The sequence below is a fragment of the Cryptotermes secundus genome, unplaced genomic scaffold (assembly GCF_002891405.2).
Source record: "Cryptotermes secundus unplaced genomic scaffold, Csec_1.0 scaffold1230, whole genome shotgun sequence".
Classification (NCBI taxonomy): Eukaryota; Metazoa; Arthropoda; class Insecta; order Blattodea; family Kalotermitidae; genus Cryptotermes; species Cryptotermes secundus.
This window is the reverse complement of record NW_019743170.1, coordinates 124,423-139,187: the sequence shown is the minus strand read 5'-3', so window position 1 is coordinate 139,187 and position 14,765 is coordinate 124,423. Positions and strand designations below refer to the sequence as shown.

Below are 14,765 nucleotides of genomic sequence, written 5' to 3'. Positions count from 1 at the left end.
ATTATACGTAGCATCAAGTGGTAGGACTGGTGAATAATGAATAGGAAAGGATTTGGAAGGAAGTGATTTTAGCTTGAGGTAATATCCTGATGCATCTGCCTGGAGGGACTAAGGAAAACCTCATCAGGATAGCCAAAGTCCCACTCAGGAATCAAATAAAGCACATTCAGAATACAGGGACCAGTAGAGTGCTCTTGTGAGCATGGCAATGACCCTTCAGGTTCCACAAAATGCTGGCAAGTTCTTCAGTAGTTTGCATAACTGGTGGTTTCTCGAGAAGGGCTCAGCTCCATGAAGTCAGAGTTACTGCTACACCAACCTGCTCAGTATTTTGCAAAAACTTCAAATTTAAGTTCATAAGACTTTGTGCTATTCACAAAATTAACCAGCAGCCAGAATAAAGATTGCTGTTGTACACATGAGACTCCAGCGCAATTTTCATGTTTATTGAAGTACACATAATACAAAGCATTCATTCTCTACTGTTATTGAGCACATCTAATGTGCAGATTCTTCCTTATTTTTGATGTTTCAGGCACTACTGGAATCATAAGGCAAGCCACAGCAAACACAGATCTAATGTTTGCATTTAGCAGCACATCAAATATCTGAATTAAATTCAGTTGAGCAAATTAATACAGAACAAGGAAACTCAACAACATTCAGAACAAGTACTGTTAGCATATGGCTTGCTGCAGCACAGAAAGTAAGCATCCTCTAGCTTCAAACTGACAAAATTATGTATTTGAAAACATACAACATAAACTGTAGTATGGAATCTAATGTTTGTACAGAGGACATTTTCATGTCCTCAGACTTTCCTTTTGTCTGATAACAAAACATATCTTTTTAAAGTATAATTTGGCCTTCTAATTAGCAGCTGCCTTGTAGTAATGAAGATAAAGTCTTTTGGACACTTATCAAGCACCACGAACTTTTGCTGTGAACAGTTGGGTACTTATGATATCTCATATAATTAAGTTACATACCTATTAATACTACTGAGTAGCTCAAAGTTAGAAATTTTTAAAATTTACATTTGCATATAATATCCTAAAGGAAGACGCCTAATTTATATTTAATAATAAATGTACAGAAATTACTAAGAAGTTTATCTTGAATATCAGGTTTCAGATTGATATGAAGTTTACAGATTTCTTTAAATCTTATCAGTAGTTGCCAATGCTGATCTTGAAGTCCAACCACATGAATATATATAATTGCACGACCTGGCACTACTAATAAAAATTTATTCTTTCTCTCCTTTTCACAGCAACACACACATGAAAGCAGTTTTTCGATTCTTTTGAAGCAGTTACTTTACCCTCCCATGAGGTACATGAAGCTGAGAAACACTGCGGAATGTAAACATCATAACACAAACAGAGAACTGAGAAAAAGAAAATTTATCTTTATATTCCTGCACATTAACTGGTCTGGTGATGCACTATTAGCCAGATCAGAGCATTCGCCACTGATTTAATTTCTGAGCTGCTGCCAACCAATCTCTAAATATTATAAAATACTATAACTAAATAAAGTATAAACTGTTTATAATATCACATTGACAACCTTCACAGCGAAACAACCTAGAACGGATCTACACAATGTGCTGGTTATACTGAGGAACTGTCAATTTAGTCACATACTAGTCTCTGTGGTTATCACAGTTCACCACAAAGTATCTTTCATTGTGAGTATGTGCACCCACAAATTACATAACCTATTTAAAAATTCCAATAATGGGAAAAGTAATTTATTTTAAAGTCCAGTCTTTGCAGGCTGCAGTACTTATTGCCATAAGAGGATCACTATCCTGAAGAGTGGGTACCCATGACCTATGAGGCCTCCAGCATACAGACTGATATTTCAATGAAAATTTGCTACATAAAATCAGTCAAAATTTGTTTAAACAGGAATTTTGATATGTTCAACCTTTTGGTACCAAATACCATAGGATATATTCAAAAGACCCTGAGTGAATTTTTTTATTAGCTATCATCAGTAACTCAGCACCATTTTTACAAAATGGTGCATTTATCCACCATGGACCTCATAACCATAGTTATTAAATTTTAAGGCTAAATTACGAAACCTAAGCTCCCAAACATTTTCACAGTACAAATTAACACTAGGCAGTACTGAACCAAGTCACCACAGCTGGCAATTTTACATCATTTTCCAAAGAACTGACAAGAACACATAACCAAGTACAACCACAAATATAACATTGAACTTGTTAAAGCAAAAATAAATGCCAACGATTTCACACTTTTTTTTTAGTTTGAAGCTAATTATACAGTGACACCCAGAATTAAATGGTTGTCAGAAACGGTATATAATAATAAAAAACAATGGTAACACAGTAAGCAGGTCACAGAAGCACACTGCATGATGTAATCTCTGATGGTGTTTAGACCAAAGCAAAGACTGCAGACTTCTTCAGGCTGCAGTGAGAGCCACAACAGTGAAGTACAGTGCATCAGGATCACGGTCAATGTACTGCTGGCACACTTTGGCAGCATCCTGTGAAGAAGGAAATTCATGTCAGTACAACCTACACACTCAATACTCATTATCAACCCCCTACATATAAAAAAACAGTATATTTGTTACTGTCAATACACCAGTTCAAGTAAAAGTAATAATAAAGGCTATTTACATTAATGTTGATCATGACATGTTTCCACCCTTGTTGAGCCATCATCAGGTGCATCTCTGTGTACTTTGATGCTGATTTTTTTTTTCAAATATGGATCCATATTTTCTTCATATTTGACAATAAGATTATGTGATTATTGCTTAGTAGTGAACCTCTGGTTTGTTTACTCTTTGGCTTTATGCCATATTGGTATAAAATTAAAGTAAAAAAAAATTTAGTACTACACCCAGCCCATGTGGGTTCATATTAAATTTTCAGGTTATGTATTTATGAATAAAATAGTTTGAGCTGGTTGTGAATGCCTATTTGACCATTCTAACAGTACACTGGCCAAGCTGTGATGTTTCGGGTCTCTTGCACTGTACATTCCTATGTACTGCATCTTTATTTATACTATTTCAGGGTGCAGGTTGAGATATGCATCCTCACGTTGTTTTCTTTATGATATGTAGCAAAAGCTCCTAAGCTCGCATCATGTTCTGTACTCGGTCATTGAGATTCGGTTTTGAATGACACATAACGGGATCCAAGATGTTAATACCCTTACATACTGCCCATAGGCTTCATAACCACAGGCAAGAGGCATAACTGAAACATATAAGACAATTACTCTAGGCCCTTAAATTTTGTGCACACAAACTGGATCCAATTTATGTGAAATTCTTCTTACATGTTATACCTACAGCTGTGAACTGATGTAAACTTAATGTTTAGGAGTGTGTGGACTGTAATTCAGTGTATGTCAAAATCAGTGGTTTGGCTGTTACTGCCACAGCAAAATGCTGACTTAATAGTGGGCACAAACATGACTGAGAGTTAGTTTAGACACTGATCTTGAACCTCACATGACTCTGATCTGCAATCTGCATGTAATTTATAGATGAACTTTCACCATCATTTAGACCTGGACAAACCAATACTACCAACAACACACTTGAAGACAAGAGAAGAAAACTTGTCAACCAGATATCACTAGTGATGAAATATACTGCTTCATAAATGAAATGTCAAGTTGTCCCTATGCTCAATTACTTAAATACTATGCCATGAAGACATATGGGGGAGTTGAGGTATAGTTCCATCTTTCTTTGCTTTGGCACTACATGGAGGTGAGTGGTCAGCTTCACACCCCTACCACTTTACCCCCAGGAAAAGAGCTCCCAGTACCCATTGGGCAGGAGTCAGTCTGGACACTNTATGGGGGAGTTGAGGTATAGTTCCATCTTTCTTTGCTTTGGCACTGTGCCCATTGGGCACAGGAGTGGAGAAGAGAAAAATCTTGACCTGTTGGGAATGGAAGCTGGGCTGTCTGGCCTCTAGCCTGTCACTATCCTAAATCCATATAATGTTTCTTTTCTAATGGCTCTTCCAGCCCATTCAGGGCCCAGGCCTCTTATTCAGTTCCATAATCATTTTTCACAGACGGGAGGACTCCTTGGATGAATGATCAGCCTGCTGCAAGGCCACTACCTTAACACAGGACGACACACAGAATAAACACATACACACACCAAACATCCATGCCCTGAGTGGGATATGAACCCACAATCCCAATGTCTGAGCCAGCGAAGACGGTTCATGCCTTAGGCTGCACAGCTACTGCAATCAGCAATTTTCATGGCTCTGACAATTCCAGTAGTTAGTTAGTTATTGGAGAGGGTGGGTTTCCCCATGCACTGAGACCTGTATTGGTCCATTGTGCTTCCCTCTATGATATTCTACCAGTCTCTATATCCTACCAGTACTGGTGCTTACCATCAGTCCCGCCCAGCCAGCGAGACCGGCTCTACTAGCTGAGAGGTATCTATAATGCTTCCCCCATCTACCAGAGGTATTAGAGACTGCTGTTGGGCAGGAAACGTCCGTAATTTTGGCTCAGTGACCTCCTTTGGAGATATGAGGTTCTTTTACGTGCCGTAAAGCTACGACACGGGACCCACGGCTTAAAGTTCCTCCTGGAGGACTTGTTCCCTGAATTTTTCCGCCCTTAAAAATTCGATGACCTCAGCTGGGTATTTGAACCCGCGTACTACGAGTCATGAGGTGGGAACGTTACCTCTAGACTACGGAGGGCACTGACAATTCCAGTAAGTCATGATGTCTAGGACACAATAAATTATTGCTGGCCAACTAAAGAGCTATAACTATACTCTTTTCTACACATACTAACATTTTTTCACTTCAAAAATAATGAAAATTGATGAGACAGAAAGAGTCCAGATTACAGGTTATGAAAGCTCCAGAGGCTTTTTGCATACTTTCTGTTTGTGAGGTGAAAACGTTTCTGGGAATATATAAAGATTTAAACATTGTCATAGCAGTTCCTCAAAAGAAATTCAGAATGTTTCAAACTCTGTATATGGTTGACTACTCAAACTGCGCCTAAAACATCTTTGAGGTTATATCAGTTTTTACGAAGTTCTCAACATATAAAGAAGGGGAATCAAAACTGCCGCAACAGACATTTTATTTTGCTCAACATATAGGACTTTGTTTTACAACACTGCCTGCTCTAGAGATTCAGTGTGACATACCCTCAAGGATGTTAGATACTACTACTATATATATTTGAAGTTTTGTAAGCATCAGTAAATGAGCAGCAAGTATTATATATTCTCTTCATCATAACCACCATGACAGACCTGACAGATTAAAAAATTAATTTCTGCAGCAATTGACAACGGTAACATGTCTGTGCATAGGAGATGGATCAAGTGAATGCAAGATTCAGCAATTCTGTGACATTTGTTGGGATTCAGATTGTTTTGCAGCTGCAGTATGCAAATTTTATTAATAACACTGTTTGTTTGCTAAAACAGTGAAAACCACCTCGGACCACACAAATGCGCTGATGCAATAACGTCAATTAACAGGGCCATCTTAGGGTTCTGTCTTCTGGGATGTAATACCATGTGGTCCACTGAGTCAAATGGTGCTTTGGAGGAACATGGTGGAAGACAGAGGTGACATGTTCCCCCAAAACAAAAACTGTCAACGGACTACGTGGCATGATATCCCAGATGACAGAATTCTTCATAACTACCACTGTGAGGACTTCAAATTCTACAGAGCCATCTTAGATTGCAGCTGGTCTTACAGTCAGGCAAATGTGATGAACACATTACATATGAATGTGGACTTACTTCCAGCAAGGTGTCATCTGAAGTGTGCCCATGGTTTATTGGGAAAGATTTCCTGCCATCTGGAATCACATTCATATCCACATAATTATATTATGCACAGAAAAATCATTCATTTAAATATTTAAAAATTCAATCTCTACATCACACAAAAGACACTGCATCACCATCAGAAAGATTAAACCAGGGAAATCGCCATTTACTCTGAAAATAAAACAAAGCCCACAAATACACAGTGCAGGCATAGTACAGAGTTCTTAATGTTACAGCATGTGTTACATAGTAGTTACTGCCATCCATTAAAGGATTAATGAGAGATCCTAAGAAGAGATGGCAATATCTGTCACTCTAGCGCTGTAACTCACTAACACTGCAATTAAAAATTCTCTAACAAAACAGTAAATGTTCTGATTCTGAGCATGGCAAAACTTGCTGCACCCCTCTATATAATGAGTTAACAGAAAGTTTCAGCTCTCCAAATTCATCAGGAAATATCATCATACATTACTTAACAGCCAACAGGGGCTCCACTTTGAGTACTGCCAGTCTTGTCACTGTACACTTCCTTTACATGCCAGCAGTTCCTATCTCAACTATAAGATGTCCTTTCTACTCACTGCAGCAGATACACTGCTGCTGCTTCTTGCATCTGAGAATGACACACTGCACTACCAAATTAAGATCAAATCTAGTTTTTAATCACCAAAATCATCTTGAAAATACCATTCAGTGTGTCTTGCTTCACTCAGTTCTGTGCAATGCTGGGCTTTTAAATTTTTAGACTTAATGCAAGAAAGCTCATGAGGAAATAGGCAAAGTTTCAGAGTAAAGTGATGATCCATACAAGAATGATTTGTGGAGTGATGGTGGGGATAACATATTGACTGTGATTACATAACACCAAGCCTCTCAATGAAAGGAAATGCAAACACAGCCTTCACCCATGTCAGAGCAATGATTCATGGGCCATGGGGGCATTCTGATGAAGTTATTTATGGCGTCTATAACTAAGAAAGTAACAGTAGGCTAGAAGAAATTTTTAGTAAGAAGGACAATTAGCCTTCACCTTAAAACAACTCCAGTGACCAAAGCACCTCTCATAGCAACTGAAGTACCCGTGATTTCCTTTCATTTGAGCTTCACAACTGTTACCAAAACAGGCAAGTGTGCACAGGAATTTCTTCAAGGTCCATGCTAAACCCGTATGTCCAAAAGAAAAAAAAAGGGGGGGGATATTATAAATGGGTGAAATAAAAGTATTTATTACCTGTTTGTTAAACATGTAGGTCAGAAAACCAAGAATTTCACCTTACTGGTATATAAGCATATAACAGCATACCAAAAGTTTTCATGGTATGTTTTCCAGGAACTGTTTACACCTCATTCTAAAGTTTCCCATTATTAGCGTCCATTTGTCTATAATCCGTCTAAATTGCAACACTTTTTATTTTACACTTCAATACATTCTCTAACACTACATGTTTTGGCCTCAAACGGCCATCTTCAGGTTTTTTTTAACAGATATTCAATTAAGATTGTGTCGAAACTGCTACACTGTTTCACTGTTCCAATTCATTTTAAAAAACCACACACTGTAGTCTTCTTTTTAATTAAAATGAGATAAATTCTTTTATAATTTGTTACTTATTGTTTTGCTTCACTCAGGGTGTCGTCATTTCCATAAAATATAAAAAGTTTTCCTTGGCAGCTTGTTCCCCATGTTAGTTATCTGCAATTTATAAATTCTTATAAATTGCAACAGATGCTGAAATACACAATCGTTTCTCATTATGTTGATAACAGAAACAATGACATTTCTGGAGACCTCAAATGATCCTCATGCCAAGATCAGACTCCTGACAGACTATGACAGCAAGGTCCTCCAAAATCATGCAACTAATGCAGCAAACCAAGTTTAGGATGCTTTCTGACTGTGTCACATTACTGCTGGCAAATTTTTCATGGAGCATCCAGTGAAGACAGAAGGTAAGGTTATATATATATACTGCTTATACGGATGCAAGCAAATTATTGGAGATGGGGAATTATCTGTTCAACTCTTCATGGATCTTTCTTTTTTTACCAAATCTATACAAACTTTGCAATCCACAGCTTGAACTGTAAACACAAGGAGAAGGGGTCAATGACAGTATGTTGTACATGTAACAATGAGCTTGGAAAAGGATATCAAAATCAGTTTTCAGAAAATGGGGAAAAAAAGTGCTCCATAGCGAGTGCTTTCCTGTGCATAAGCACAAAAAGTGACACATCTGTGTAACCTTTTCCAAAATTTGTGAAAATATTACAGTGGTATACATAAAAATAGAGTACGCATTTTTGCAAGTCATCACTCAAACACAAGATCTGGATCCTTCTACTGTGAGACTGGGACAACCAATAACACAAATTCAATTCAAGGGGGTGCCATACAGAAAACTCACTGTGCTATTATATGCCAAATTAAACATGAAAAATTTCCCTTCCTTTACACTAACTATGAAGGTGCATGTGGGAAATGGAGACAAAGATCTCAGCACTAACATTAACATTAAATAAAAGACAGTGGTCAGCATCTTTAGCTGGAAAGAGCCAAGAGTATTCACTGGGCAGACAAGATGCTGGGTGAAATCTACATCATATCAGAGCATGAGGTAACAGTAACACCAACCTCTGGAACTGAATGCCAGCTATCCACTCAAAGTCACTGTGCTCTGACAATTTTTTCTACTCAAAGATAAATATTATTAAACCAATCACCAGTATCCATACATTTTAACTTACCAAGCTCATACAGGTCACCATCCTTATGCACGAAGGTCACAAAATGATAGATGACTTGTTCATTTGCGTCAGGTGCCTGTAAAATTTCAAGGTAACAGTTCTGAATTACCAGTCATTATACTCACTCCAAAACACCGACTGGAAAGGAAACAGCTGACTCTCTCAGGTCAGGTTTCTAAGCAGATTAGGAAATATATACACAGTGTATCAGTCATTACACATTAATGTGTTTAATTGATTTCTACAGATTTTGTAAAGGTAATCTTGTCCCTATGGAGGTGGAGTTCAGTGGTCAGCTCCACACCCCAGCTACTTATCCCCCCCCCCACACTTCCAATACCTGCTGGATAGGATGGTTGGTGTGGCCCAGAGCTGGCCTGGACACTGAGGAATAAAATATCCAATAAGCACTGGAATGGGGATTCCCCTCTCTGCATCCCAGTATATTCTCTTCTATATCTACAGTACATTCACTCCTCCATCTTCTGTGGTCTACTGCAGAAGGGCATACAGTACCAGTCATCCTGATGTGATAGACAGCAGAATCAAATGCGTTTGGAAGTCTATCTACACTGAGGATACAGCTTACAGCTGCTGCACCATTACAATTGGCTCTACCAAGAATTAAATGCATATCTGTCAATTTCAAGCACAGACTTACAAAGCAATTAAAACAATGAAAGAACAGGCTGTATGTACAGTTCACTGGAAATGAATGCCTGATGTCACATGCTAGCATACATGGTCAAATCACCATCACTGTAAACATGATGATTGTGTCTTCCAATGCAAAATGGGGAAAGTGACAATGATGAAAGCCAAGTAGTCATTCATACCTTCCACTCCCAACTTTGGTTTCCTTCAAAAGTGTCCTCAGCATTAGTTACTTGCGTAACTGAAGTTCTACATTAATACTGCTGTGGAACACCTCTGAATGGTTCCTGCTAAATCCCGAAGCGCTTACAAGTCCATTTATACGAGGGTGAGTCAAATGAAACCCTTAAATTTGTAATAAAAAATCGTAATTTCGTGCCATTATCCTGTAAGTTGGTAAGTGTGCTACCAACAGCATGCAGAATGGCCTGTAGGTTGCAGCATAGTGCAGATGCACGAACACCGTCACAGCACCAGTATAAGATGGCTGCCCCACTTGAGACTTGCACCAGGGAAGAACAGCGTTCTGTTATTCGGTTTTTGTGTAGTGAAGGTGTGAAACGTATTGAAATTTATCGAAGAATGAAGTTTCAGTATGGTGATGCATGTCTGTCACAGCAGCAAGTGTACGAATGGAGTAGGAAGTTTGCAAATGGTGTGACTTCAGTGGAAGATGCTCCTCGTCTGGGTCAGGCACATCGAGTTGTGACTCCAGAGAACACTGCGGCAGTTGAAGCCATAGTGAGGGAAAACTGCCGAGCAACACTGAATGAAATTGCAGCAAGTTTAAACATTAGTCATGGTTCAGCACACCACATTGTGCACGATGTCCTCCAGTTTCACAAAGTATCTGCAAGATGGGTACCACGACAGCTGACTCCTGAATTGAAAGATGCTTGTGAAGAACTTCTGTGGCACTTTGAGCGTTACTGGGGATAAAACCTGGGTTCACTTCTACCAACTGGAAACAAAGAGAGCGAGCAAGGAATTCCTCATCTCCAAAACTGAAGAAGTTTTGAACACAACCATTAGCAGGGAAGGTTATGCTGACTCTCTTTTGGGACAAAAAAGGCGTCATCTTGGAGCACTACATGCCTAGAGGGACCACTGTCACCAGTGCATCATACTCAGATCTCCTAAAAATCATCTTTGGCCTGCAATCAAATCAAAGTGACATGGATTGCCGTCCACAGGTATCCTTTTGCAACATGACAATGCAAGGCCCCATACTGCCTGTCCAACCGTTGCGACAATCAATGACCTGCATTTTGAGAGTCTTCCTCATCCGGCATACTCACCAGACCTTGCCCCAAGTGATTTCCATATGTTTGGACCACTCAAGGAATGGGAAGAAAGACGTTCCGTTCTAAGGAAGAGGTACGCCTCGCGGTGCATGAGTGGTTGCGGGGACTACCAAAAGAATTTTTTTCTAAAGGAATTCATGCACTTTGCAAGCACTGGAGGACTTGCATTGAGCATGGGGGAGATTATGTTGAAAAGTGATACAGCTTTGTACCACTTGTGCACAATAAATAATACTCAAAAAAATATTTAAGGTTTTCATTTGACTCGCCTACGTATAAACTGTTTTGGGCCACAGCATTCACCCTCCAACCTGCTGTACTTATTTCTGGGACATCCTGCATGTTTCTCAAATTTACATTTATTTGTTCATCCAATTTTGAACAAACAATGTAATGAGTACAGAATCTTATTTCAAGTGGCCCACACATACCAGTAACTCAAGTTATGAAACATGGTTTCCTTACTTTTGTCTGGCCCTCAAGAGCCAGTTCCTTGTGGGTGTTTATAATTCCCTCAGCCTTCTGCAGCAGGTCCCCACGATCTTCAGGGTTCAGTGTCTTGGTATCATCTAGAAATTGCTTCAGGTGCCCATCTTCAAGCTGGATCCTGAAAAACAACTATGGTCTAGCACAAGGGTGGATAATATTTGGCTGACAGGCCATTCCACCAGTTTATATAAGCTGTATAGTTCACACATTTCTGGCAGCATAAAATCTTAGATGATCAACTCATGTCTCCCACTTCTTCTTATACAAAATTACGGGTACATAATTAATGATTTTGAAACCTGTAATACTTATGGAAAAGCATACTGGGCATCAGATGTTTGTGTAATTTTCCTCTACAACTCCTGTTAGAACATTTTTAAATATAATATTTAGCAAGCTTCGTCCAAGATGCGCATAGAAACACATGTAGGTTCTCATTTCATGTGACGTGAACAAAACAGATTAACAACTCCACTCCATCATGATGTTTATGTTGATGTGCCTATTATTGTCTGATTTTAACCAAAACAGAAATGTGCCAGTAAATCTCAGTAAAACTAACCAATATAAAATTCAGTGGCAATCAGTTCCACTGTCCTAAGAGATATTACACATAGACTGTCAGATGCACAGACATGGCAAAGTTAACACACAAATTTTTTCAACTTCATTGTGAATACACCAAAAATTTGCAACCGTCACTGACTTGGAATTGCTACAACAGCAACATATCACTTTGAAAATCATTAACTCATGTTTTAGGCAAATCTGGAATTTCTTTAATACAAGATGATAAAGGAGACACAACACATAAACCATTTTCTATCAAAATCAGAGTCATATATCCAGCATATGACATATACAGAATGTCCCATGAAGAANAAATAAATTATTCAAAAAAAAAAAAAAAAAAAAAAAAAAGTATTTGCACATGTGTCCTATTCTAAATGGTTTCTGAGGCAGAGCTACTTCACTGTAAACGATCAACATGCCATGTCCTCACATGAGCTGCAAAGTGCACTGATGCTGAAGGCGGAATTTTAAAAAATGTATTATATATTAGGTAAATTGTACCAACTTTGTTACTTGAACAATACATACAGGCTTCAGAAACAGTACATAACATCTCTTTCTGGTCAACAGTTTTGGAACTATACAGTGAAACAGCTGTATCTCAGAAAACATTCGGAATAAGACACATGTACATATACAATTTTTTTTTGCCTAGAATGACTGATATTATGATCTCCCAGAATACTGACCTTTCCTCCTGGGACATCCTGTATATATTCTGGCCTTAAGTGCCTGTGCCCATCCTATTAGGTCCTCTTCTTTAAAAATTCAGCCAAAAATAATTGTAAATTAATAGGAAGGAGCAGAATACTGCCTGCTGCTATGCCAGTATCTGTACTGGTTATCAGATGTCTCCAAAGGTAAGAACCTATTTTAGTGGAAGAGTGAAGTAAGGTACCTTACCTCACAGGACGTCACAATTTGTGTGTATGCTTTGCTTTGTTTGCTACCAATAAACCATATCCAAATATGCAATAATAGTCTGCCTTGGTGGTCTAGTGGTAACATGTGAATTCAAACCCAGCCAATGTTGATAGATTTTTAAGGGTAATACGAGTAAAAATCTGTAGCACAACTTCCTTCAGACGGGAAGCAAAGCCAGGGGTCCCACACTGTACATTTACAGTATGTAAGAGAACGTTCCACTCATACTGAGAGATGAGGGAAAGCAAAATCAGATGCCATTTTCTAGTCGCCCACAAAGCTTCCTATTCTGCTCCTAGATGTCGCTACAGTCACATGACTGTGGAGACCTCTGGCACACAAGAGTGCTAACAGCTTGAAATTACCCAACCCAACTTAAGTACAATAGATGACTGATGACATAACTCTTCTAAGTGGCATCCAAACATAAAATGAGCTACAAATACACCATCTAGTTTAGGTTAAAAGCACAAATGACTGAACTGTCAAAGTGTGGCAATAGAAACCAACTAATCACGTGCAATAAGATGTGAAAATAAACAACAGCTATATCCTTCAGTCTGCCAGCAGTGTTCCTTATGAGTAGGAGGTAAAGTAGTGGAGTGCAGTATTGTAGTATGAAACAAAAATGAAATAGATCAACTGCCAACAAATATATTCTCAAATTATTGAACAATCCAGGATCCAAATTGGATAGATAGTGAAATGAAACAAAATGACAAATACACCTTGTCATGAAAGAATGAGAGATTTTAGACAGTGCACAAACCAGAGATTTTTGTCTGAGAGGTCATACAGCACTGTGCAGTAGTCATGTCTGGACTGGAGTTCGAAGTGCATGCAGCAAACATTAAAGATTTACTGACACAGAGCTTGAATGGACAACTGTGGACAGTTATGTTCAACATATACTTTGTGCAGCTAACCAAGGTCTATTTTTGGAAATCTATGAAAACTGACAATATAATTCCAGTAAGATCTTTTATATCAACTGTAATGTGGGCCAGCATATAAGAAAAGACTGGGGTTTCATTTCCATTACCCATTTGTCCTATGAGGTAATCATATTTATCTGCCTACATAATTGGAGAACAGTTTACTATTACAAAGAACTGAATCATATTCAAAGAGGCTGTTTATACAAACATTACCTACCTGCTACTTTAAGCAGTAGAGAAACAGTTATCTAAATTAAGAAGGTCACAGCAGTTAACAATACTTTTCCAAGTTTAAATCACATTATTTACACAAAATTACTATTGGCATAATCTGGTCATGTTATCTGCTAAAACAGAAAATATTCTGCATGGTTGTTTCAGCTGGAAATTATTTTTATACAATGATCAAAGTAATCAGAATATCAGATGACTGATAATGACTGATTAATGCAAATTCATCACAACAAATGGATTATAATGCCTAATGACGACCTTCGAGATCTTTCGTACAGTTCTTACTACATAAAGAAAGTACTGCAGTTTGTTATATTACACTCAACTCTTGATTATCCAGGAGCGGATAAACCGGTTTGCGGCCTAACTGGGGCTTTTTTGAGGTGAGCTGTAACACTATTTTCGCACTAGTGTGAACCGAGCTCTGGATTTTTTGGTCCCGTTATGCTAACACAATGTTCTAGGGTAGGGGTGAAAGAATGCAAGGATTTGTGGAAAGTTTCAAGGACAGATACACCACCCCAGTTAGTCTCTTTGTATCGATCTTCAAGTGTGTTAGCAAAATGTCTGGGTGTCAGATGCCATATACGAGATTTCAACAGCGTGGGATACAGAAAAGCCATCTGTATTGAAAAATTCATGGAAGAAACTGATGCCTTTCATCACTAATGAAGATGACAAAATCCATGGATTCACTGGATTCAGTGAAAATGAGATAGCCATAGAATTGACAAAATTGGATAACCAAGTTCATGGTGGTGAAGAAGTCAACGAGGAAAATATAGGAGAGTGGTTTGACTGTGACTCATGTGAGCCGGGCTTCGAAATGTTAAGCAGTGACGAGATCGTAAGTTCAGTGGGGGTGCAGCCAGAAGAGCGGGAAGAAAGTGAGAATGAGGAACAGGTGGACGATGCTGCAAGTAAGAAAATATCACATGGTGATGCTCTTAATCATTTAGAATCCTTACTAGACTATCTTGAGAGTGAAGAGAACAGTTTATTAAGTGACAAGCTAATATTACGTAGGCTTCGTACTGTAACCGCACCATGCAGGAACATCAACAAT

At 38.5% G+C, this 14,765-nt stretch overlaps 1 protein-coding gene across 1 annotated transcript in view; it reads right to left on the bottom strand.

Annotated features, from left to right (window-relative positions):
* Window positions 1-398: 398 nt before the first annotated feature.
* The window catches only part of LOC111874013 (ubiquitin carboxyl-terminal hydrolase isozyme L3), a 26,074-nt gene continuing 11,707 nt past the window's right edge, over window positions 399-14,765 (bottom strand). The window contains exons 5-8 of the mRNA XM_023869117.2: window positions 11,007-11,148; window positions 8,584-8,659; window positions 5,806-5,864; window positions 399-2,526 (exon numbers count right to left, since the gene is read on the bottom strand). Of these exons, the coding sequence (XP_023724885.1) occupies window positions 2,443-2,526; window positions 5,806-5,864; window positions 8,584-8,659; window positions 11,007-11,148 (361 nt within the window). The 3' untranslated portion in view covers window positions 399-2,442. The remainder of the gene's footprint in view (window positions 2,527-5,805; window positions 5,865-8,583; window positions 8,660-11,006; window positions 11,149-14,765) is intronic.